Source organism: Melozone crissalis, unplaced genomic scaffold, assembly GCF_028551555.1.
Source record: "Melozone crissalis strain CALT ecotype California unplaced genomic scaffold, PUWL_Pcris_2 ptg000019l_1, whole genome shotgun sequence".
Taxonomy (NCBI): Eukaryota; Metazoa; Chordata; class Aves; order Passeriformes; family Passerellidae; genus Melozone; species Melozone crissalis.
This window is the reverse complement of record NW_026535797.1, coordinates 28961935-28988246: the sequence shown is the minus strand read 5'-3', so window position 1 is coordinate 28988246 and position 26312 is coordinate 28961935. Positions and strand designations below refer to the sequence as shown.

The following is a 26312-nucleotide window of genomic DNA, read 5'->3' as shown; positions in this document are numbered from 1 at the left end:
TTGTTGCTCCACGTTTCATCCCAGTCAGTCCAAATGTGCTGTCTTCCTTAGGTTATCCCTCCATCCAAGTGGAACTGGAAACTCCCACTGGGTTGCGCTTCGTGCCGCCCACCCCTTTGCACCAGGACGATTTCCTTAGCGACACCTCTAGCCTAGAGTCGCCCCTTAGAACTCCCAGTAGGCTGAGTGACGTGGTAGTGACCTCCCAGGGACACGTAGATGGTACAGCAGCAGCCCCGCCAGTGGTGACTGAAGAGGACACGTCACTGGATGACAGCAAAGTTGATTTCCCAGTGCCTAGAGAAGGAACACCTAAAGATATTTCCCTAGGCGAGAGCCAGTTGGAGGAAGTGGACCTTAAAGATTTTCCACGGTATCTCGGTAGTTATGGGATATCCAGAGATGCTAAACAAAGGCAGAGTGAAGAGACTAGTGAAAGAGGAGTGAGGACTGAGCAGCCCGAGAGAGAAAAGTCTGGTACTGATGAGGAGATGACGGCAGAAAAGTTTAAGTCTCTGTTTGAGGACATTCATCTGGAAGAAGGAGCTGAGTCTGAGGAGATGACGGAAGAAAGAGTATGGTCAATTCTTAAAGGTGTTCAACAAGCAGAACGCGAAATGTCTTCAATTACAGGTTGGCAGCCCGACTCCTCCAGCGTCTCCGAGGCGCCGACGTCGGGGCGCAGGATAGGCGGCAGCCTGCTGGATTGCCTGGACGAGAGGTGAGCCCCCCGAGCTGCAGCGTGCCTTCAGCAGCTGCCCACCTGCCACCAGCAGCGCTGCACGGGCTGCTGCTCTCTGACAGCATCTCTGTATGCTTGTATATATATACATTTAACAGAAAAACTTGATTTGGCCTCAGATGTAGTTGGCTTTAAAAATGCGTATTTGTCAGGTTTCATTCTCGATATAGGCATTTGAGAAGTACTTTGTGTTATCTTTGGCAGGTAATATTTCTTTTCACGTTCTTTATCTCACGTATTTCTATTTCTAATTCATCTCAGTGGTGCATAGATGTAGCTGGAATCAAGAACATCTGAAATCAGGATACTACCTTACTGTTATTTTTGAGCACCTTTATAGCAGTCATCCTTCCATTTGCATCTCTTTGCCTTCCCTCAGATAATTGTTACTTTTCCCATAAGCTAATTTTTTTAATTGTCACTTTTTACAACACTTGCTTCAAGCATATTGTGTCATGCTAATTTAAAAGACGAGTTACAAGGCATAAGAAGGTAAGGATGGGGATACCAAACCCACCTAGTCCTGTGTGTTGTGTCCCAGCAGTGGCTGCAGAGGAAGGAAAGGGGATGTATGTGCTGCACTCTCCCAGTCTTCACTTGTCTTTAGCATAATGACCCGCTGAGAGGGATGCTTTCTGTATAATTATCCTCAGTGCACTTCCCTTGCACGAGCTTTTCCAGCCTGCCCTTTCAGCATTGGCAGTATGTGTTGTGCTGTCCAGCCCTACTGGTGCCCACTGGGTTCCTGTGATCACCAGTTGAAGGAGCCAGGTCTGCAGGAGCTATAAATCAGCACAGAATGATTATCTGCGCAGTGATCGTTTCTCTGCCAGCAGTTTACATCCTCTGCATCTTTGGCTCAGGATGTTTTAAGGTTCAAGGTAGCATTAGATAATCTTTTATCAAGTCTAGTGGGAATTTGGTCATTGATTTCAGCAAATTCATTGTCTTTCAATACTGTCAAGCACTTGAACTACTACTGATGTGCTTCCTGTTGTTAAGCAAGTGTTGTTTTTCTGCATTTTATATTGTGTTAAAATAGAGAAATAGATCACTTCTGGAAGTAAAAGGGCTTCCTTAAGAAGATATCAATTTCTAGCTAGGTGAATTCCCTTTGCTGTCTTTTGTAAGAGTCTTGCCAGCAAACAGCTGGCATATTTTCATATGTCAGCATTACACAGTCGTAGTTTTTAACATAAAGTGAGCAAAAATACAAAGGAAAATAAAGCTGTTTATCAGAACTGCAGGTGAAACCTCTCCATAGGTAATCTGACACAAAATTCTGGTCAGCTTTCTATCTTTTAGTAACCTTCCTTGCCTTTGTCTCTGCATATTATTGAGACTCTGCAGTGTCTAAGGACCTATTTACAGATTTTTTAAAAGGCAAGACCTATCTGGAGTGCAGACATTGTACTTTGGGGGGAAAAATAACTAGTAATTGCTTGATACCAGATACTTTCATCACCTCTTTGATTAGAGACTGGTTTAAAAATAAGTGCCTTGAGGCTTTAGCTCATGATTATACAAGAGAACTGGTAGGTTTTGTGTATTTTTTTTTCTCTTTTTACTCCCCTCCACCAAATGGAAGGAGATTAACATAAAACATTTGGCCTTGTTTCCAGTGTCCACCGTATTTTCATTGCTTCTGAAACGATGCCATGATGCGGAAGACAAGGTTGTTAAATAGATTGATATCTGCAAATGGAATCTAAAATTTTACTTTTCTCTGCGTGAAATGTATGGGCCCAGACTGAAGGCTCAGTAAGAGGCTTGGTGCTTTGCCCTTCTGCCTGTGATTTAAGCCCTGAACAGCTGTCTGTTCCTTTCTCTTTTTCTTGTAGTTCGGACCAATGTCGGGATTCTGTTACCTCATACGTCAAAGGAGAAGCAGGGAAGCCAGAAACAAATGGAAGCCTATCCGAGTCCACATCAGAGGCAAAAACTAAATCCTACATCCAGGAAGCTTTAAATGATGTGGGAAAACACAGTGACAAAGAAACCCTGAAAACAAAGTCCCAGATCTCAACTGGTACTGATGAGCAGACATTATCATCAGCAGCATATCAGAAATCTTCGGAAGAGACCAGCAAGCCAACAACAGAAGGCAGCAAAACATCTGTGCCTGTCAGTGTGAAGAAGATGGGCTGGAGTACTTCTGAGGATGGCAAGCCAAGAACAAGCATCCAAGAGGAGGAGGGAGCCGTAATGTCTGAACAGAAGGTACAGTATGTCCTGTAATAATTAACAGTGTGAGGAGTCCCTGTTGCTTGACATATTGGTTGACAAATTTTTTTGTGCGACTTGCAGTGTTGTTCGTGACAGGGTTAGGGGATTTTTTCCTTATCCTTCTTTATGCCTTTTCAGTTTATTACTGAATTGAGAAAAATGGAATTGGGAAAAATACTGGAAATTTTTATTTGTGTTGTGAATAGAACGGGGTGGAGTCAGGATAGGCAGGGGTGCCAAGAAGGGCTGCATAATCCCCTCCCTGCCTGGCCCTGAGCCCTGGAAGGGGCTGGAGCAGCTTCTGGGAGCACTGTCCCTCGTGGCTGGGGAACAGCCCCTTCCCTGCCATGACACCACCTGTGCAAGCAGTGCCAAACTGCTCAGCTGTCCCCCATCTGCTCCCACTGAGGTGTTGCCACTGGTTCCCACTCTTCTTGTGACATTGACATTGAAGCAAATTATAGGAGCAAAGAAATATAGGGACCCTTCAGGCTCTGTCCTGCTCTTTTTCCCAAAACTACCTGCATTTTTTTTCACTCTGTTGATTTGCAAAAAAATTTATTTGGGGTGATATGTAATCTCCTCCTTATATTTCTTTTTTCATGGCCTTTTTCATCCTAACTTCAGAGTCCATCCAGCCAAGACAGATCAAAAGATTTCTATATGTGTAAAGCATTTTTCCAGGTGGTGATTCTTTCTCCTTAAAAGCTGCCGAGGGGCTCCCCTTCCTTTCTACCTTGCCTAATTTCTACACCCTTAAGCAAAACCCCAGTTATAAGTTATTTTCTGAAAATAAAGATTTTGATAGCTTTCTCACTTGCTTCTATTTATTTACCAGAAGCTTGGAAGGAAAGTTGACTCAAAGAATGGCTTGTGGTCCAGTAGCTGCGTGCACCTCACACCCCAGCAGTGGGAGGATTGCCACAGAACAAACCTCAGGGCCAGCAGGGAACCAGGCTGAAAAGGGGAATTGCAGAGTTTCTTCTACTGAGATTGTCTTTTCTTGCATATAAGGCAGGAGGAGATTATAACTTTTGGAAGCAAGATATTTCAGTAGAATTACTTCTACATGATATAGATTTTTTTTTTTATTGTAGCACAATAAAAATGTTGGCTGTGGTGGGCTGCAGTAAATCACTCAGGTCTAAATTAGTTCGTTTAAAGCTATTCTTTCGATTATACAACCAAGAATCCTTTTATTAGATGGTAACATAATCAGTTTCAGCAGTTATGCAGCATATGATTGTTATTATCTTGTTATTAGTTCGTGACACAGTAAGATCTTTCCTAATGTTTGCTAATTACTGGAATACTTTAAAAATGTAAAAGCCTTTGCCTTCTGCAAAGGCAGCTAGAGGCAGATGGCAGCGTTCCTCAGTGTCTGTGGGCTTTGGGGCAGAGCTCAGTCTGGTGGTGCCATGCTCTGATTAAATGCAGGAGTGAGTGTGGATGCACGCTGTAATGTGCTGACATGCTGCACTTCCCCCTCTGCATTCCCATCAGTGGGAAGAGAAGTTGTCACCCACTTTTGTGTGCTCTTTACTATTGGATATCCCATCTGGATTGAGAAGAATAAGAAAGTGCTTTTCTTAGGCGTGCTCTTTGCTTTATTGGTGAAGGCTGATAATCCTATTTACTAAATAACAAGCCCTTTTATAGACATGATCTTTGAATACACTGGTATGTGAAAATAATGTCATTTCAAAATGTGGGTCTCTCACAAAGCCTGGATGGGTAAGAAACTAGAGTCTGTTAGAATGACATGAACTACTTCTATTATCTTGTTGATATTTCTTCAGTAATGCATTCTAATCTAATTTAAATTCAGTAAGTTTAATTACTAAGGCACTCCTAGTCATGGTGAGATGCTTCATGAGCTGTCATGAAAACAGAAAGAAAATTTCTACTGCAGTCTTTCTGCAAGGCATTCTTCAGAAATGCTCCATAAAGAGAAAAGTATGGAAGAAACAGATTTACTTCTGTGGAGAGAAAGTGGGAACAAACTAAAACTACTTGCCAAAGTAAGATATTTTTGTCTGTGACCCATTTGGAAAGAGGCAGGAAGCAATAGTCACCCATCTGCAGGAGAAGGGCTGCAGCAGTGCTTTGGCACAGAGTTTGCACCAAGAGATGGAACTCAGACTGGTACTGGTCTGACGCCTGGTGACGTGGATGAAACAAATCCTTGGCCTCATTCCAAGTCCACATAAACATTTACAAAAGCATTGCAGCAATGGTGTAGGTCATATAATTCTCTACAAACGCTCAAGCATCAGATTCCAGTGATCTTTTTAAATGAGAAGAACACAGCACAGTTGCTCTGTTGTTCCAAAGAGGATGATGTCCAGCACATGGTCAAGGTGACTCTCAGTGTCAGAATTCCATCACAAATAAACCACTTAAAGCTGTTTATTAAAAATAACTCCTCCTCTAAAGCTTTCATGCCCTCTGGAAGTCTTCTGCTTTCTTGTTACTTCTTCAGGAGAGGATTGGCTTACAATTTTTTGTATCTATATTTGACTAGTGCCAGAGGACTGCAGATGAATTCTGTCATCCTGCCCTAAATGCTTTTTGTTAAATAGTTCTTTTTTTCCTCCACCCACCTATGCCCACTCTTATTTTGCACATAATTTCTGAGATTTGCTTCTTGTTTAGGATGTCTTGGGCCAGATTCAGAAGGAGAAATAGATATGCAGTTCCCAATATCCACTGTCCATGATTCTAAAATCAGTTTGGGGCTGTCATTGAGTAAAACATAGAGGAAATTTTCAAATTTCTCTGTTCAGGAAAGGCTTGGTCCAGCTGAATATCATGGGAAGAGGGTCTGTGCCCTGTGTCTGTCACACACAGGGATGGGAAGCCCTTTGTCCAGCATGTGCACACAGAGCTGCTCAGCCCCAAAGCTGAGCTCCTTCCTTTTGGAGGGGAAAGCACCAGGGCTGGCAGAGGGTGCCAGGACAGAATAACATCCAGGTGTAGCTGCAATACCTGTCTGAGACCAGCTCAGGGCTGTGCCCCTTCAGCTGAGCTCTAACAGCCCCTTCCTGGAAAAATGCAGGATGGTTGTTGCTCCGCACTGCAGTTTTGCCACTTATAAAAGGAGATAAATACTGAGCAGGAAAGCCATTTACATGGAGAAATTCTTCAGAAAGCCTTTTTGTAATGTTCTATGCGGAAGTGCTCCACTGAATCTTTCTGTGTGACTGTCTTCTTTTTTTGTATTAGGAAATTCACTTCCCATACCTTGTGAATCCATAAAACTTGTTTGAAAGAATAATTTTTAGGAGAAAAAAAAATCAATGAGCTATGACAAGGTTATGGGTTTTTTTACATAAAATTTAAAAGAATTACGTAAGGTTTTGAAATTTCACAGGTCAGATGCATTCCAAATAGCATTTTCTGAGACTTGAGAGCTGCTGGGATATTCCATAGCTGGTGTAATTAGCAGGTTACAGCATGCCAAGGAGCAAAAAAGGCCTCCTCCCATCATGTACCTCAGCAGTGAAACTGCGAGTCAGTATGTACATAACAGGGAAAACACTGTCCGTGATAACCTCTGTTTTCTTCTCCTAGTCCTGATCAGCATGTTCTGTCTTGCAAACGTGCTGTTCAAATGTACTAAACCTGCATTTATTAGGAATGTAGTGACAGTGACAGTGAGATTGAAAGTGACTCAAGCTCAGGTGAAGAGCAGAGAATCACCACGAGGGTTTACCGGCGGCGGTTGATTCTCAAGGTACTTTGTGATTTGCTTTCTTGAGGTGATGCTGGCATGAACGTGGGTTTGGTCTGCTGTGTCAGAATGTCACTTTTGGCATACTGGAGCCCCTGTGGCAGTGTGCTTTCCATGGCCGGTATGGATTGATAACCCAGTGCTAGGTTGCCTTTCCTTGCTTTTAACACAGGGTTGTGGGTGTCTTCTGTTGGAAAACAGCTATGCTGCATGGAGTGCTGTGTCCTTCACTGCCACTGCTGTGCATGGCATCTTAAAGGCTGCAGCTAGATGCAGCATGTTGGTCTCCTGTAGAGCAAATATGAGCCACTGAGAAAGATGGGTAACAATCTTTCCTTTTTTTTTTTCCCAGTTGTTTTAAAAAAAATTCTGAGTTACAAGTTAAACATTTGCAGGAGTATATGAGTGGGATATAGGAAAGTATGAGGCACGTACTCTGGTTGAAACTTGTGGTCCTAAGCACTTAATGTGTTCTGGAAAACTTTCTCACTGCAGCAGATGATCCTGATTTTAAATCTACTGAAGTTAATAAAAGTCCTTGCATTGCCTTCAGTAGACTCTATTTAGTATATTTATTTACAGATAGCCTTTACTTACAGCACAATATACTATACACACTGTTAACAATGCTATAATCATATAAGTAATTGTATTTGCCCTTACAATATTTTTGTGTGGTCATACAGTATGACATCATTTTCCTGCAGCATAGAGCATGAGAAAATAAGTCTCTAACATAAACCATTATGTAATTCCTCAGTAACTTCCAGGATTTATTAGATTCTTATTAGAAAATCATGCAGTCAAGCCCTGACAAAAAACAGCAGGGCACTTTGGTGCTGTTACAGCACTGGTGCAGTTTGTCTAAGCTGTAATTGTTACTTGGAATAAATTGTGGAAGGAATAAATTGTGACATTTCAATTGCACATATCTATATCACTGTTGCTTGCATGCTTTGTCAAGAGGAGTCTGCACTGCACCTTTTGTGTAGTGTGGGTGGCAGATTGGCTGCTCTGCACAGCTGCCAAAGAGTCCAAGGTGCAGATGCTTTTGGAAGAGGAAGGGTGACTTTTCTGGCTGCTTTCACCATGAATTCCTTCAGTATACCCGTTTGGGACAGGACAGGAATGGCAGAACTGAGCTCAGCAGAAATGAATGTTTTGTCTGATCCTTCATCTCCCCAGGCAGAACCTGAAAGGCCTGGGCCTGTCAGGGTATAACCCTTCCTCAATAATTCCCCTGCAGATAAGCCCTCACTGCTGTGGCTTAGGAATGTGGTTTCTGTTTTCAAACAGGGCAGGCCCCTCCAGTGCTGCAGGAGTCTCTGCTAACACACAGAGTGTGAGTGTGCTGCAGATTCAAAGGCTGCATAGTTGGCCTGTGGCTAAGGGCCCCCACCCAATTTATGTCTGAACTATTTTGGTGTCCGCTGGTTTGCAGTCAGGAAGTGCTGGAGTAGAAAAGAGGAAAGCGTGTCAAAGGCAGCTTTCTCTTGCTCCCTCTCTCTCTCACAGCCCCTGTGTTCAGAGAAAGGCACAGAAAATTGGTTTTAAATGTGGTGGTGTAATTTGGGGTAGAACTTGTAGCAGAGCCGTGGCAAAGCAGCATATTTAGTGCTGGAATCTCAGCTGGTGCAGACCCGGTGGGAAGGGTGTGCATGGCGAGTGGAGGCGGCTCTCGGGAACGTGTCTGATCTCAGCTGGATTGGAGCTGTACCTGTGTCTTGATTAGAAAACACATGTGATTCTTTGGTTATTTTTTGATCATTTATAGCTTCTTTTTTTATCCCCCACTCTGCATCTTAAGCTCAAAAGAGAACAAGAGAAAGTTTGAAAGCAACAATCATCAGGCCTTTTAGAGAAAGAATTTGGTTGTGGAAGCAACCATTTTGGGCACGTAAAGTTCATGAAATGGTGGTATGAAATGGAAAAATCAAGATTTAACATTGGTAGGGACCTGGACTTTTTTCTGCACGTTTCCAAGAGCAGAGGTTCACTTTGGGTGAACTGAAATCACAGTGAGAGTACACACAAGCTGAGGTACAGCTCCTCCATCAGGGAAGAGCTCTCAGGATGCAGAGGCCTGGAGCAATGCTCACAGCCTGCAGAGGGAAAAGAACTCATTCTGCTGCTGCAGGGCCCGAGCAGTGACCAGGAACAGCAGGTTCTCAGCTGCCAGTGCCTCAGTGCCTGGCAGTGGGTGCTGTGCCCACAGCCAGCTCATGTCCAGCAGCAGTAGGCAGGGAATGAGGGTGGGCTCGGAGCCTCGACTGAGCAGAACCACATGTGGGAACTGTGTTATTTTACTGTAGCCTTTATTAATAGGATCATAGATTGGCTTGGGTTGGAAGGGACATTAAAGATTGTCCAGTTCTAACCCTGTGCCATGGGCAGGGACACCCACCAGTAGACCAGGATGCTCAGAGCCCCATCCAGCCTGGCCTTGAACATTCCACAGATGGGTCATCCACAGCTTCTCTGGGCAACCTGTGCCAGTGTCTCACCATCCTCACAGTAAAGAATTTTTTCCTAATATTAATTGCTCTTCCTAGTATTCATTACTGCCTGCATGTTGCATTTAAAGCCACAGAGGTACTCACACAGCCAGCAGGCATAAAGTCTGCTGGCACCGAAACCTGGAGGATGAATTGAGTCCTGTGGAAAAAAGGTTTTGCCGTGGGCCACCACAGGTACAGTCAGGGCTGAATTGCTTCATTGCCTTTGCTCTGCTTTCCCAACTTGTTTTTCCTTTCCTTGCCATCCTGCAGCATTGCTAACACTGTTACTTCCTTTTAACTGCTACCTCAGTTCTCTGTCCTGGCCCAAATATGGAGAAAGCCTTTTCTCTCCCACAGAGGTATTTTCCCAGCAGTGCAGGAGCTGAGTCCTGTCAAGTGCTTAGTACTCTAGAGCGCATTCCCATGGGATTTAGCACTTCAGAGGGCTGAGCCCATAAAACCAGACAAGCAAGGACTGATGCCCATTTCCACATGTAATAGGATCCTATTCTAACCTCAAGGTAGTGCAGATGTTTTTGTTTTTCTTCCTTTCCCCTCTTGTATTCACATGGTGGATTGATGGGATGGGGCATTGCAAAAGAAATGGGTTTATGGTAGTGCAGGAATGCGAGCAATTAGCACACAAGGGGAAAATAAGAGTGCCCGCCACAATGTGGACATTCAGAGCCTGATCCAAAGCTCCTGTTATTCAGCCATGGCAGGAATCAGTGTCCAATTTTTCATGCTTTTTCAGAGATTGTTAAATCTTTCATGGATACAAATTTTTTGGCTAAAGCTGTTTTAGTAAGATTCTTGCCAAAAGGTTTATGGTAGAATGTAATGGAAAGAAAAATATATTTCTAAGCAGTGGTTATTAAAATCTGAGTTAATTTAATGTCTTGTACTTTTGTTATTTCTTGACAATTTTTATTGAAGATTTGTCTCTTTCTGTGCATTTTTCCCTTGAAATGCCCCTTTACTGATTGTGGAGGGCTTGGTTCAGCCTGCATGAGAGAAGTGGCCTGAGCAGCAAGTTAGCCAAAGCTAGAGCCAGCAGCTCCCATGGTCTTGCTATTCAGGGGAAGTTATTTATGGAAAATAAAATGTGGCCATCCTGTAGGTGATAAGAATTAAGTGCCTGTGCCCTGAGTGAGAAAAATGGGAACCATTTCCTTTTGTGTATTCAGCTGGGCACAGCGTCTCCACTGTGCAGTCTCTGTCTGGCTGGCAGAGCTGCAGGTAAATGCCCTCTCCCTGTGCTGCCCCATGGGAGTTGGAGCTGCTGGCCTCAGTAAGATAACGTGGAATAAATCACACCCCAGACTGCAAATGCTGTTCTGAGGTGTGTTCTCCATGCCACATACACCGGACCTGTGCCCCAGCTCCCAGCAGTGGGCTACACTCTGCCCCATTTACAGCACCCCTGGCTCTCAGGTCTCCTTGCCTTGGCTGGGATTTTTAGTTGGGATTTTTCTCCCCCTCCTGTGCCTTTAGCAATACATCTGCAAACAAGCAACTACAGACTCAGCATGGGCGCAGGCAGAGAGTTGTGGCATCTGATTAACAAGGTCTCCCTGAGTAGGCAGAACTCGCTAATGAAAATGACCTTAATGAAAGATGTTTGTTTCTCCTGCTGCTGCCACAGAGGCTCGAGACCCCAAGGAGACGGAGGCGCAGCTGCTGCTCATGCATTACAAGAATGTGATCTCAGGACTGAGGGGATTATGCCCTGATGCTGGCTTAGGCCACTGAGGGAAGAGGTCTGAGTGCTCTGTGCAGCTTCTGTTCCCACTGCGGCATCGCCTCTGGTCTTTGGCAAAATTAAATATTTAGGATCTTTCCATCTTGCTTATTTCCTCCTGCTTTTAAATTCCTTTTTATCCTTGTTGGCAACATGCATCCAGCTGCACCTTTTTTCTCCACTGTTTCAACAACACTAGATGTATGGGAGGAATAAAAGGGAGTATTATCCCTCTAGTAACAAAACAAACATGAGAGAAAACCAGAGCTCTGACAAATCTACAGTGAACTTTGGCACAACACTGCAGCACTGACTGTATAACTCCATTTATCTGAAGGTCCCTGGGAACACCCATAATCTGCAAATAACTGTTAAGAAAATCAGTGGAGCTGGCAGAAGACTTTGAGGAAACTGCTCTTTGCTTCTCCTGCCCTGGAGAGCAGCAGAGAGAGGATACCAGCTGGTTTTGGCAGGACTACACTCCAGCGAGCAGGGTGACATTAAAGCACTCTGCTTTGCAAAGCTTCCTGGCATGTTCTGGAGCTGAGGCTTGCAGACTGCAGCCTTTGTATGCTTTAGTCCCAGGGATATAACTGGGCTTCCAGTAATCACGGTATTAACTTTTCTCCCTGCCTTTCTAAAGCTTTTGGTATTGTGACAGTGATTTTGACTGGTCAAGGGTAAAATGAAGCCCACATAAGTATGATGCAGCGGAAAGAATTTTATTCTCTAGCTGTGACGCAGATGCACCAGCTTTGTGTTTAAAAACAGCTTTTGTTGACAAGGTCATCTAATCTGCCATTCTAACCCAATGTTGGTCTGAGCTCTTGCAACTAAAACTGCCAGTGGGTAGGGTTTTTTTCCTTAGCAAACATCCATCTTTTTAACTGCATAGGATTAGAAAAGTCAGTAAGTCAGATCTACCTCCTGCTCAGTTGTGAGCCCTCCTGCAATTTGTTTAACTACCCACCAGCAAGAGAATTGTGAAAGCTGGATTTCGTGCACGCTGACTGCTGAGTATTTACAGCATTTATCCTTAAATTGTGCTTAAAGGATCATGTAGCTAATTAAAACCCAAGATTCACCACACCTTTAAAACTGCATTTTCTTCCAGGAGACATCTTTCAGTGCAGCAGTACACTTTTCACTTCATTTGAAGCAGAACACAGTAATTATTGCTAGGTTGCTTTAAGGTTGTTCACTTGCTCATAGCTGCAGTAAGGAGTCAAAGAACCAGTACATGAAAGTGGTGTTGGTGTGCCAAGTAATCTGGTGACTAGTAGCAGTCTTGCTACTGGCTGTTTTATTTCTGCTTTTCATGGGTTTTATTGTAGTGGTTCCCTCTCATGAGACCCTACTCATGAGATGGAACCTTTCCATTCCTCTGTGTTCCATGAGATGTCTGCGCCAGGGTTCCCTCCTGCTCCTTGGGGTACTGTGTTGGAGCCATACGTGGAAGGCCAGAAAAGAAACTGTGCATCTAGTTCCCCATCTGCTCTCATCTGATTGTAGTGTGAAGCCTCCAGAATCAGTCTTTCCCCCTGCCATCTCTCTGTGAGCAGGAAAGCCCACAGGTTTCGGTTCCCAAACCCTTTGCCCAGTGGCTGGCCCTGCCTGGCAGCAGTCCATCACTCTCTGGTGAGAAAGGAAGCAGCCGGCTGCCACTGGGGCCCCGCTCGCTCAGGGACCAGCCTCACACTTCCCTCCTCCTGCTGCACAGAGCCTGGTGCCCTGCCTGGGCACCTGTGCCACTTCTCCTTCTGGGGAATGAGTTTTTCAGGCTCCATCTGAAGGCTTCAGTAGCTGTTCTGTGCTTTTGTAGGGACGCCAGCATTCCCTGGCCCAGGCACCTCAGCTAGGTGTGTCTGAGGCACAGCACCTCATCCTTATGTCCCTGTGCGCTGGAACCCACCTGGCTGTGGAGCCCGTCCTTCTCTTGGCAGTGCTTCCTGAAGCACCAGGACCTCATCCTTGTGTCCCTTTGTGCTGGAACCCACCTGGCTGTGGAGCCTGTCCTTCTCTTGGCAGCGCTTCCTGAAGCACCAGGACCTCATCCTTGTGTCCCTTTGTGCTGGAACCCACCTGGCTGTGGAGCCTGTCCTTCTCTTGGCAGCGCTTCCTGAAGCACCAAAGTTCAGCAGGTTGTACAGCTTGCTAAACAGCCTGTGAAAGCCTGGGGAAAAAGATGTGTAAAATATCTGAATTCCCTTGCTTAAGTGATGACTTCAGTACAGTTTTCAATGCGAAACCAGCAGAAATTCTGTACTTGTGAAGAGGCAAACATGGCCAGAGGCTCTGCTCTGCAGTACTCCCCCCTGGCTCCTGCCTGCTGCCATTGTCCCCAGGCAAGGAAAATGGAAAAGCTTGGCTAGAAAAGACCACAAGTGGCTTGTAAACAAAAGGAAAGGTTTGTTTTGCTTAGAGCTTAGAAATAGCATACAATCCCAATGTTACATTGTACATCTTGAAAAAGCAGCTTTGGTAGGGAATACTGTTTTTAAAAAACACACATGGCGTCACTGTATTTGTTTATTATAAAGCAGTGCCAGGAGCTTATATAGACAACTATGCAGTGTATAGACCACAGTAAATAGAAAATATATTTGTCCTGTGCTGTTCAGTACATCGAAGCATTACAAAAGCTGTAATAGTCTCCTTTCAAATAGTGTTTTGTAGTTAATATTGATGTAATGTGTTTTATACAGTGTTTTCTTTCTGCTTCCTCCCTCTACTTGTAATTTTTCCATAGTGGGTTGAGAGTGAGGGGAGAAGAAAAGTTTTAGGGATTTTTTGTTTGTTTAGGTTATTGATTTGCAAGTGGAAATTTTTCATATGTAGGGCAGCTACAGTTACATTATGTTTGCTTTTCTTATATGAAAGATATAAGCACAAAAAATTGATATTTTTGAAGCATCAAAAGCAGTGCTTGCTTCAGCACACAGGTTTGGAAATACAACTTTGTGAGGTAAAGTTAGCAAAGTTCTTTTGGAACATAAGTTCATCACTGCCAACTGGGCTCAGACTCTAAACTAATGTCATTTATTTATGATTTAAGCAGTAATTCCTTTAAGTGGAATTAAGTCACTGGCATAGCAGCTAGGAAACTGCTTTTACATTTATTTACACTGGTGCTATAAATTGCTGGTGCTACAAGAAGTGATGGCTGCAGTGCTGCTGATCTCAGTAAGTCATGGACTGGGCTGCCCGGGTGCCTCGCCACGGTGGCACCGTGCCGGGCAAAGTGTCACGTAAGACAACTTCCTTCATCGTGTAAGTGCTGAGAAGTCCTGTCTGTCTTCTGTGTTTGTGTTTAAAACCTCGTGTTTAGCAAGCTATAGGCAGAGCTGTCTTTCTAAGTCCCAAATTTCCCCCTTGTTAGACCGTGTTTCTACGTGTGCCAAAGCAGAAACGCTGCTGAGTTTCACTGAGATGCTGTGAAAAGGGATTTCTCATAGGGCTCAGACTGACCACTCGATTCTGTTGCCCAGAGAGTTCCTGACATGCATTAGTTAATAAGATCAGTGTGCTAGAAGCTCCCTACAGGCTTTAAGGAAACATGTTGTAGGACAAATGCACAGGTATTGCATTGCTAAACGAACGAGGCTTTCCAACAGTTCGTGTGGCATAAAGCAAACTGTTACATAAAGTTGAAGCTAGCATGTGCTTGTTGCTTGGATTGGTGTGGAAATTTGTGTGGGTTTGACAGAATATAGGCTCTATTGCTAATCTTATAACACGTTCTTTAGGGTGAGGAAGCAAAAAACATTCCTGGTGAATCTGTAACAGAGGAGCAGTTTACCGATGAAGAAGGCAACGTCATCACGAGAAAAGTAATCATGAATTACATCACTGCTCTGAGTCTTTGCTTTCAAGTAACTTCTTTTAACATATTTTTTCCCTTTAGAATCTAGGAAAAAAATAAAAATCGATGCTTTTCGTGTATTGCTTCCCACAGATCACCCGGAAGGTGGTGAGACGTGTTGTTATCCCCCATGAGAGGAAAGTTGGTGAAATGGTAATGCCACGGGGACTACCAGCAAGTAACAGTAGGCTCAGAGGGTTGTGTTGACTGCTAGAAAGTGCTGCTAAAGGGCTGGAGGTTTGCATTTAACAAGAAGCCTTGGCAAGAAGTGCAGTGCTTGCAGTTACTGGCAAGTTGTGTGTTGGGATCATGGGGCAGGGGCAGCACTGGGGGGCCCGGCTGAATTCTGTCAGCACAGGGCATCCAGGTCTGTTCTGTAAAACAGGCAGCAGGTCTGAGCTGTGTGTTTGGGGCCTGCTTTGTGCCATCAGGTTGAGCAGTGTCTGTGTGTTTGGTTCAGCCCTTGCAGAATCTGTGCCTTGCAGCTGTAGGTGGATTGTGTGGCTTTTCCACCGACCCAGAGGAATGAGCTGAAGTCTGATCCCAGTGGCCTCTCTCTCACCTTGGTGTGATACCCCTGGTGCTGGTGACTGAGGGTTTGCAGGATTCAGGTCAATGAGAACATACCCAAGCAATGGTATCCTTTACAAGCAAGCACCAAGACAGGATTTTGTCCCTGGGGATCAAAATTGGAAGGCTTCTGCAGGCCTGGACTATGCCCAGCTTTGTCACCCTGACAGCGGGAAGAGTAGGACTATTGTGTGCCAGCACACCCCAGCCCCTCTTGGGAAGGGCTGCAGTGACAGGGGCAGCAGTGGGCAGGCTGTGCCTCAGCTGTCATCTGTCCCCTGGAGGCCTTGGGGGAATGGGCACTGCCTCTGAAAACAAATGGCTTCAGAGGAGCTCGTGCCTTCTTCCCCAGCACATGGCCCTCAGACATCTCTGCTCAAGTAAAACTGTCACTGGGGCTAATGAAATTCTTGTCTGAGTGAAAACAGATTCAGAAAGGAAGATAACAAATAACCTTTCTTTACTGGCAACTAAAATAAAAAAAGAAAAAGGAAAAAAGTCACAGAAATAAGAGAATGGAGACAAACTTATTTCCATTCCCTCTTTCCTAGTTGTTCATGAAGGAAAAAAAATCCTGCCCAGCAAGGGGTAAACATTTTCAATTTGCTGCACTAGATTAGATTAGTTGGAAACTACAAATAGTTACAAATACATCAATGCAGATCACCTGAGGGGTAAATTCTGCCCATAGCCACCCATAAACAGATGCCTTTCTCTGATGTGAATGAGGCTTGTGATTACTGGAGAATTTATTTTTAGATGATTATTGAGCTACTTTTAATGAGCAAAGATGAACTTTATTTTGGGGTTGGCTGTTTTAAAGATGCTGAAACCTGCTCTGCTTGTCACTGTCATTGGTTTTACTTCTGTGCTGCTTCATGGTGGTTTTTGCTGGCTTTCTTCCTCTTCCCTTTATTGTGTTACTAACCTGCTCACTTTGAAGCACAGACGTTGTGAAACATCACAAGAGCAGGCACAGGCTCTGCTGTTGGGAGTGCCCAGCAGTTTGGCTGACCAGGAGGACAGCTGGGAAGGGGATTTTTCCCTGTCAGTGGCACTGGCCCCCACTGCAGTTGGCAGCAGGGGCTGTGCCAAGGACAGACTGCCAGCCGGGCACTCCAGCCCAGGGTCAGGCTGAAACTGTAGAGCTGTGTTTTCTACTTGGAAGATGATATTTCAGACCTGTGCTTTTGCAGCTCAGCAGAGTGGGTAAATAGATTGTGTGTATCTTTGAAATGAAGTGTTAATGTGATTTAACTGCTTTTTACTTATCCTGTTACAGCAAAATGTGTATCCTGTTTTTGGAAGCTGGTTTACAATTACGAGGGCTCTCTGCAGACTGTGTTAATGTTTATACTTTTCCTTTAAAGCAGGGAGAAGCTTATAAGGTTAAGACAAAGAAAGAAGTCAGACACGTGGAGAAGAAGAGTTACTCATGAAAGCTGAAAGCCAACCACTGAACGGTGAGTGTGATCAATTTTCTTCCCTTGTTGAAAGCTTTTGCCAGCATGAGGAACAGCACTGGGCTGCACAAAGGCTTGCCTCTGCTGCCCTGACTTTGCTTTCCAGCTGCACACCTGAATAGCTGGCCCTTGATCTTGTAAGCAGAAAATGACCTTGTGTTCACATATAAAAATTAATCTTTATATATCTATATTCCACTTCTTGGAAAATAAAACAAAGCAAAACTCGGGCATGTGTAAGATTTCTCAGAATTTTACAGTGTTTGTAATACACAGAATTGTCTACCCTTAAAAACTTAAACACAAATAGTAAACACAAATAAACCTAGGAGTGAAATGCTTCTTCCACTGTCAGACATGTGATCTGAGGGCAGTTATGCAAGTCAAAGTCCTTGTGAGTGAAGTGTCTCAATATTTGCCAACAAATAATCTCTACCAACTGTTCCTTGTGAATTTTATTGATCCAGCCTTAACGATTGTAGCAAGGCAGCAGCTGATGGTTTAAGGGCTTCACAAGCTAAACCCAAATTACAGACTGAGACACCCTTGCAGGGCACTCTGTAAAGATGTGAAGAAAAGAAGCCAGAGGCTGTTTTGTCTCACTGACATAGCTGCACACAGAGATGTGCCTGTGTGTCTTTCAGCGCTGGTCCATCAGTTGTGGCTCCAAGTGTGTAGGTTTAACACAGACATGTCTTTTTTCTGCTCTTCTCTCTTAGCTTTGCTGGGTTTCAGGAACTGGACAGAGGAAGAGTTTATGAAGTGCAATTATCCTTTTACTGTGCATATGGTATAGGATTGACTGTAAGAACAGAATAAACAGGACCTGGCAAATGGACCAGATAGTGAGGAAAGGACAGACAGAAGCAGAGTCTCTCTTGAGTCACCAGTCCCTTCTAACTGATGCAATGTAAGGTAGCCCCTACAGCCCCCTGGCCCTACAGGTGCTCTGTGCATGTGAGCAGAGCCATTTGGAGAAGCAGCACTCAGTGTGTGGGATCTAGCTGAGGGATTTAGGGGATCAAGCCCCAAGGAGCAAGCTCTGTGAGGTGGCTGGTGTGATTTCAGTATCTGGTAAGCACCTACTGCATCCACCTGAATTCCTGCTTTTACTGAGAGTCCTCCTGTGTGTGCTGATAGAATAATACAGCTTCTCGTGACTTGGTGCTCAACACACTCATAAAATATTTATTGTTTGGAAAGAGGAGGTGATTCTTTTGACACAGCTTTCCCCTTTATGGAGCTCAAGCATGTGGGAGTAAAGCAAGCCAAAGCAATGACACTGTTTATATGAAATTGTGTCCCATGTTGGGTCCCGTGCTGCTTCCACTGTCAGTCTGCAGGGGCAGAGCAGCAGAAATGTGTAAATTCAGGCATTGAAGGCAATTGAACCCCATAAATTCAAGCATTGAACCCCATAAGCAATGCAGCTGAAGAGCCTGCCAGCGTACGAGTTTGATGCAAAAGACACCAGGGATAAGCATTTATTTTTAAAATAACATTACATAAATTAGGCAGTCTTTGCCTAATGTATGAAACAGTCTGACCTTCAGGAGGCCAGAGTCTGAGCTCCTCAGAATCAGACCTGCTCCCATGACTGCTGATGCATTTCTCCTGTGATTTCCAGTAGGCAGGTCTTCCATGCTGGAGCCCCTGAGGAACTCAGGGAGTCTGCCTTAGATAATGAACCTTTGCTCTGGGGGGAACTGTGTCCTGTAAGATGAATCTCTATGCTCCAAACTTTGATATGATGAGCATGGCCAAATGAGCACTACGTAATTGTGAGTCTGGTCAAGAGCCCATTGAAAACATTTCATTTGGATGCAGAAGTGGATGTGTTTGCAGAGGCAGAGGGGATTCTATAGAAAAACTGTTTGTTTTGTAATCACAAAAGACAAAAAAAATCCTGTTGGGCAGGCAGAGGTGAGGTGTTTGAAAATAATCATGATGTTAGCTAGGTTTTGCTGTGGAAATGTCCCTGTCACCACTGCAGATAAGCCCACAGTGAGGCATAGGTTGACAGGAGAAGCCAAGAACTCGTGCGTGCAGTTCCGCAGGACAGCGCGGTGTGAGCTGCCGTGACTGCTGCAGTGGGAACAGGCGGCTCTCAGCAGCAGCACAGATTTATGGCAACTGTAGTTGTGGGCAAGGACAGATTGCTGTAGCGTGGAAGGAGACTGTGAGCACTCCTGGGGGATGTGTGTGGACCTGTGACCTGATTAGTGAGCAGGCATGTCCGTGCCAGCCTGAGCCCTGCCGGCTGCGCTGTGCCCAGGTGCCTGAGAGCTGCAGGGCTTCCACTCCTGCTCACTGCTGTGTTTGTGCTTCTGCTGACTGCCCTCTCTGCTGCTGTTGTGCAACACATGTCACAGACTTGCTGTCCTTATGTGCATGGCTCTGTTGGAGGGGTCAGAGAGCAGGAGCTGGACTGTCTCTCCTTGTGCCGCTCATGCAAGCCAGGCGGGAGGGAGATGGATGGCGCTGCTCCTTGTCGCTGCTTTTGTCCTTCACCAAGCCTCCTAAAGGCTGGGTGCTGCATTCCTGCCTCTGCAGGAATGTTCCCTGAGCAACTGGCAGAGGTGGATGTGCAAGGAGAGCAGGTTTTCCATCACTGTGGGGATGCTTGCACACAATGAACAAAAACATGCTGTGAAAGCAGCAGCTCTCTCTGTCTGGAGATGATGCTGCTCCTTCCACAACGAAAGAACCTATTCCTTGTCATCAGTGGATCAGATGAGCTGGTGGCATGTCCGGGATGATGAAATGCAGTCTGCTGCAAACGTAATTATAAATCAGTTCATGAGCAGTGTGGACATCTGCAGCTGCATTTTCCCCTCACGCTGGAGCTCAGCTAATGCCATTGCCTACCTAGAAGCTGTGTGATTTAGCCTATTGCAGAATTCCAATTACATTTCTGTTTAGTCAGGGAAAGGCATGAAACTGATTCTAACAAGATATTTCTGAAATTATTTGTTCTTTGTTTTCTCTCCACAGTGTTCTTTTACTGCCAGTATTCTAGAGGGACACTCACGGAAGAAAAATCAACAGGAATTAAAACATTCACCTATAAAAGTGTGCGTGTGTTTGCTGCTTCCCCACATTAACCGCATGGTTTTTATGCAAAAAGAAAAAAAAACATACAAAAAAAATCCCAAACAAAAAAATTAATTTAGCATGAGCCAATTTACAGAGCATGGAAATTCACGTTCATTCACAGGATTGGAGGGTGCTCAGTTACCAATGCAGTGTATATACAAGATGCCATGCTGTTAACAGCTTCTCTCAAGCAGTTTGATGTCATCTCAAAAGAAATAAATTCCTGTGGCCAGAGAGGATGTGCGAAGACGAAATGGTTAAACCATGGAAAGACACTAAAAATACTAAAATCCACAACAGCTCGCCTTATTTTTCTTGGACCCAAACTGTCAGGGTATAAAACACTATTTGTTTCTTTTTTAAACATCAATAGTTTTGCTGTAAATAAATAACACTGTATAAATTCTAACAAAATAGAATAAGTGTTGATAAGGCACTGCCTTTTCGATCACAAACAGAATATTGCAAATGCATTGAGCAGGCTAGGTGTCTCAAATGGCTGCACCTACAGGGATATTCTGGGTGTATCTTCACAGATTCTTGTATATTAGCAATTATAATGTTTGTATATGCAAAATCGCTAGCTTGATTTTAAAAAAATCTTTAAAATCTGCTGCAAATTTAAATGATTCCCAAAATGAGGAATTCTGTAGTTCTGTGAAAATTTTTCTTCAGAGTACTAATATTTTGATGCATGTGTTTCACCTTATTTTGATTAAATCTTTTCCAGTTTTGCAAACACTATTCCGCAACATGAAAAATAAGATTTTATCTGTAAACACAAAGCCCTTCATCTAATATTTGTTGCTGTTGCCAATTTTTCAATGAAATGACCTAAGACCCATAACATATACAGTAGTTGCATTATGGGGAGGGGGGTGCTATCTGTTCTTGCTTTATAATGGGGGTAATGCTTGCAGCTTTAGAAGTGGGTTGGTGCTCTAAGGAGCACAAGTTTGGGATATTTTTAAATGAACTGAAGAGAAATTATTAGCTAATAGACTGGCAGCACGCTGTAAAATTATTACTGTATTGTGTACTGGCTATAAGATGTAGAATCTTTCAGTAAGCCAATCATCTGTAATCATCCTAGCAGTGTAATATTAGGTTGTTAAGGCTGCTGTGTTTTAAAGGGCATTTTTATTTGGTTTTTGGTGAAATACTTTAATTTGTTGATTATATTCATATGGAAACAGCATTCATTGATAATAGCTCTAATTACATATGTATGAAAACAACAAACACTGGATGATCTAGTTGATTATTTAAGCATAAAATAAATTGTGTTAAAACTCTTGGATAACGTGTATTTGGCAGTGTTCTTGTACCCCACAGATGTGAGGCTTCACAAGGCCAGCAGATATCTGCCCCTGGCTTTCAGCTGCTTTTCCTCTCTGTTTGTTTTGTCTAATCCACCTCTTCATCTTCCCAGTGTGACAGGCCATCACTTGGCAGGCTCTCCCCAGGTCGGGGCAGCAGGAGGAAAACACAGCAGCCGGCAGCACATGCCCAGCAAGGCTAAGGAAAACCCACTCCTGGATTGGAGATATGGGGAAGGGGCCTGTGCAGCAGGGGTGTGTGCAGCCCTTTCTCCAACACATGTGAGCTCTGCACCTCCTGTGAATTCTTTTGCCCTGTCAAGAACCAGGAAAAGCACTACCAAAAGCAATTTTCTCCCCAGTATCAGTCAAATCAATAGCAGACCCACAGCCCACGAGGACATTAAAATGTGCATCTCCTGTATATTGCATGCACTTCCTGTGTATTATGGGTGATAGACCACTGTATAAAGAATGGCTAAAATAGAGATTTGTAGGCAGCATCAGTACACGCACTGCTCTGAACTGCAGGCTTCTGCTCAGGTGCAGTAAATACAGTTTATTATGCAAGGACCTGTTTTACCTGGCTTTTAAGGCAACATGAAGCTTGAGGCACCTGAGGAAGCACCTCTTCTATGGATCCACCTCAGTCTGCTTGTTGTTATCTGGTGATCCCCACAGGGACCTGGTCTCACCTGGGTCAGTCAGCAAAGCTCTCCTGACTGTGATGAACAACAGCACTTGGAGAATGTAACAGGTTGGTTTGTCAGTGTCTCTGGGTTATTAGGGCCACTGGCTCTTGAAGCAGTGATGGTAAATGAAGTTTTCATGGTTTGAGCAGCCAGTCTATGTTGCAATGTATGTTTTGCCTAGGTCAGGATACTGCTGGTGCTGGTGGTTCAGGTCCTTATGCCAAAGTTTGGAGGACAAATGCCACTTACACCATGGGAGAACAAGTACATCTTCTTGCAGTTCACAGTCCGACAGCAGCGATCATCCTGCAGCCTCGCCATCCAGACGCCTCCCTCCCCTCCAGCATCCTGACCAGCTGAATGAGAAAGAATGTTTTCAGGAAATGCTGTGAGATGTATATATTTATATAAAATATTATATCATGATTGTACCAGCTGGCAGCAAAGGCTGTGGTGACAACCAGCAGGAAGGCAGGAGTTGTACTGCAGAAGAGCCTCTCTCCAATCTCTAACAGCATCCAAAAGGCAGTGTTTTGTTTGACTCAACTCTTCCTCTGCCTGGTTCCCTGTTGGTGCTGGGTGCTGGTGTGGAAAGAAGCTGTGACTGTCCCTGGAATGGCAGCTCTGGCAGGCAGAGGAGCTCCTTGTGCAGACAGAGAAGCCAGGCTGCCTGTGCAGGTAGCAGTGTGCAGGTGAGTCTCACAGCTCTCCTGCCCGTGCTTTGTGTGGCAGCTCCGCGCTCTCACCTGTCACAGCACACTCAGGAGCTGCCGGCTCAGCTCAGGGCTCTGAGGGTGCTCCTGCAGCCCAGCCCTGTCACAGTGAGCAGACTGTGACCACAACAGCCTCTCCTGGGCCAGCACTGACAGGTCCCACTGCTGGCAGGTGCCAGTCCCCAGCTGCTGCTGCACGGGCACACCTGTGTCACCGTTCACTTCCCCCTTAAATACAAAGAGACAACAGAGAACAGGAAATCTGCAGCTAAATTCACAGAGTTTACAATTTCATACTAAATGCTGCACAAACAGGATTTTCAGGGTGTTGGTTTTGTTTTGCACTGAGTGGTTCCAACAGTAGCTCAGGATATTTGGGAAAAAACAAGGTTAAAGTGTGAGTGGTCATATGAGAAGGAAAACAGAAATCTTGCCAGAACTAGCAAATGGCACAGACAACTCTGGAGTGAGAGAGGAGCCTACCTAAATGTACGCTTTTGTCTTTTTTTTTTTTCTTCATGTTTTCCTCAGTGAGAACATTCCCCTTAGAGGCAAAATTGTAAGTCATGGGACTCTGATTGCATCTATTAAAATAAACTTGATTGCTAAATACAGTGTTATTTTCATCCTTTGATATTTGATTTAGCACTAATTAATAATGCTGCAGAGTATCCTACCGTACTTTTTCCATTTCTGAAAGAATATCAATTACATCTTATTTGTGGCCAGTAACAATTTTAATGTCAGAAATTCTAAGAGCTCCCCGTAGTGTGGAGCCAACATTAGTGGGATAAGTGGCAGTCACTTGCAGGATTGCAGCACTCTGCTAATTAATGCTAATTTCCTGAGGGGTTGTTTAACACAGGCTTTGTCTGTAGCACACAGTGTGCAGGAAATCGAGGTGCTCTACTGGAGAGGCCACAGCAGCCTGGGATGTGGGGCACATGCTCCCAAAAACCTCTCCATGCCCTCTAGAGGAGGAGTTTAGCAGGACCAAGTCGATAACATTTGGTGAAACTCCATGAAGCCCATCAGTGCCAATTTTATCAAATTTTTATACAAGCTCAGTGATGCTGGGCAGGGTGTTGGCAAAGGGCTTGGTTGTTGTCCGAGCCACGTGCATGATGTATGGAAAAGCTGCTGCTGATCCATTGCATTCTTGGCCTTGGGGTCGTGTGTGGGGAATGCAAACAGAACCTCTGTTTTCAGGGCAGATCCTACCAAACTGGGGCTGGAGGAGGAGGAGCTCCTGGTTCAGCTTGCCTCCAACCCCCAAGTGAGCAAGGGAGGGGATAATGGTCTCCTAGTGCACCAGAAAATATTCTTGCTTGGCTGAAAGTACAGCAGTTTTCTGATGGAGATGTGGGCCCTTTAGCCTCAGCCTGCTACAAAATGCTTGATGTAAAAAGTAGTCCATTACTGGGAGAGGAAAAGGTTAGTGAAGGACAGAAAAATGAGCTGCTCAAGGAAAATCTATGTATGTGCCACATTTTTCATAACTGCTGATGCTAAAACCAGCATGCCAATTGTGCATGTCTTTATTTATTTGACCTGGAGTCCTGGAGGATGGTGAAGATTTATCATAAAAGTTTTGTTGGTACTTTTCCCACCACACTAATGTTCAATTATTGAGAGCCATTTGGGCTATAAACCAGCAAAGTACAGCAATCCCCTGTTCACCAACTTCCTTGGAAGGCTTCCAGGGGCTGGGTATCATTATCACATGGCCAGACCAACAGAACCAACCTGGTATGAACTGAAACAAATTCCCTGGGGAGAACAGGGATACAAAAGCAAAGCCCCAGAGCTGAAGATGCATTAGCTACTGGCTGGCTACCACACAGCACATTTTCATAGTCAGATACTCCATCCTACTAACAGACTTTTTTCCTAATACAGCTTTCTGATTAAATAATTGCTGGTCAGAAAAGCAAAGCAGCATGACATTATTTTCATCTAAATTGCTTGTTAGAAAACATGTTTTAACTTGCATCAATAGATGCCTTAATCCACAATTTGGGTTTTTTCTGCTCATATAAATATCTTTCAAACCAAGCTTTCTCTCCTTCTACAACCTCTCCACATATGCACTCCATTTCCCCCTTTCAATATTCCCTTGTGTAAAGTTCAAGTTCTTTTTAATGCTGCTTCAGTTTATTTTCCTAGCAGTATATTTCATTAATTGCATTTTCCTGCAACTTTGTCTTTCCACTCCCTCCATCCCCCCATTTCAGTCAGGTACTCTGAGTACTGTGCAGACTTTTTTTCCTTAGGGTAATTAGCTGCAGTTGGCCTTTTCCTCTTCAGTCTATAACTACTGAATATTTTAATGAAATTGTATTCCTATAGAAGGTCTTCCAGCCGATTAATGGACCTCTGGAATTACATTAAGGATTACATTAAATCTCTGAACATACCTCTTCTAACCCCTCACACCTAGAAATGTGTTTTATACAATATTTCTACTGTTGATGTGAGTTTATGGAACACTGTTTCTAATTGCCCATTACTTCCTGTAAGGATAGTTTCTGTGAATAAATCCCTGGTTTATTATTTGTTTTTCTTCATTGGTCTGCTCTCCTGCTATAACGGTGCTGGTGACATTTTCATAGTCTTTATTTCTACAAACACCTTTCCTTTCCCCCTTACAGTTCTGCGTTTCTTTTTTATGCAATAAAAAGATACTGAGGGAAGGGAGGAAGCACCTCAGATTGTCCTGCAGGTGCTGTGGTGGTGGCAGGATGGTTGTGTGGCTTTTCCTGTGATGCCAAGCCCCTTGCAGCCTGCAGTGGGGACCAGGAGCAGGGGCACCTGAGCAGCCCTGTCAGTGGGGCAGCCTCTGTCTTCAAAAGGGGGTTTGGCTAATTTTGCTTATAGCACATATTTATACTTTTTAATTGATTTGGTTAACATCGTACAGAAGTGAAAAGCATGTGATTTTTAATTTTGGGGGGGGTGCTAATTAGGATAACATTTTCTGTCCCTGTTTAATGTATTAATTAGGAGTAGTTGGCTGGAATTGTAATTAAATATACAGGTGCTATTTTTTAAATGACAGAACTGCTGTTGCAACAAGAAGAATGCCATCTCAGATCTAAACATCCAGGGCCCTTGAGTTTTCCTCCCACTCCTGCACTGACTCAGTGTTTGTCATTGGGCGAGTAACTCAGCTTCCTACCTCCCTTTCTTGCCTTCCAGGGCTATTGTGTGAATTAATTAGATAATGTTTCAGCATGGCTTTAAACTAGAGAGAGCCACAGAAGTGCCAAGTTATAATTCACTGTTATGAAAGTCAGCGTGCTGGCTGGGAGTGAGACCTCTGATGCCAGCCCAGCAGAGAGAGAGGGACAGCAAAAGTGGCTGGGGGAAATCTCCCCTTTTGCCTCAAAACCCCTCATCTCTGTAGCTGCTGTCTGCAGCACCCCACAGCTGCTCTGCTGAAGGCAGCACCAGATCTGCCTGGTGTGATCCCAGGGATGCAGCCCCTGGCTGAGCCTATCCAGCCCAGCTGCTGGGCTGAGGATGCTGCCTGCACCTCCCTGTCTGTTTTCAGGCTAATTTTAGTGTCTGAAGGAGCAGAGGACACATCCTCTGAAAAATTATAGTGCTCCAAATCAGCAGAGCACTTAAGATTAACATGGATAGGTCTGAAGAGTG

General features: G+C 44.4%; 1 protein-coding gene across 12 annotated transcripts in view; it reads left to right on the top strand.

The window, feature by feature from the left end:
• The window catches only part of ANK3 (ankyrin 3), a 282760-nt gene extending 261507 nt beyond the window's left edge, over positions 1-21253 (top strand). For 5 of the 12 annotated variants that reach the window (XM_054276898.1, XM_054276896.1, XM_054276897.1 and 2 more), the window contains 4 exons: positions 634-721; positions 2584-2962; positions 16743-16835; positions 19830-21253. In XM_054276898.1, coding sequence (XP_054132873.1) covers positions 634-721; positions 2584-2962; positions 16743-16811 — 536 coding nt within the window. In that variant the 3' untranslated portion in view covers positions 16812-16835; positions 19830-21253. Of the gene's footprint in view, positions 1-633; positions 722-2583; positions 2963-6605; positions 6705-14686; positions 14771-14895; positions 14956-16742; positions 16836-19829 lie in introns of all 12 variants that reach the window. The other 7 variants (XM_054276905.1, XM_054276903.1, XM_054276904.1 and 4 more) reach the window with 3 other exon arrangements.
• The last annotated feature ends 5059 nt before the right edge of the window (positions 21254-26312 follow it).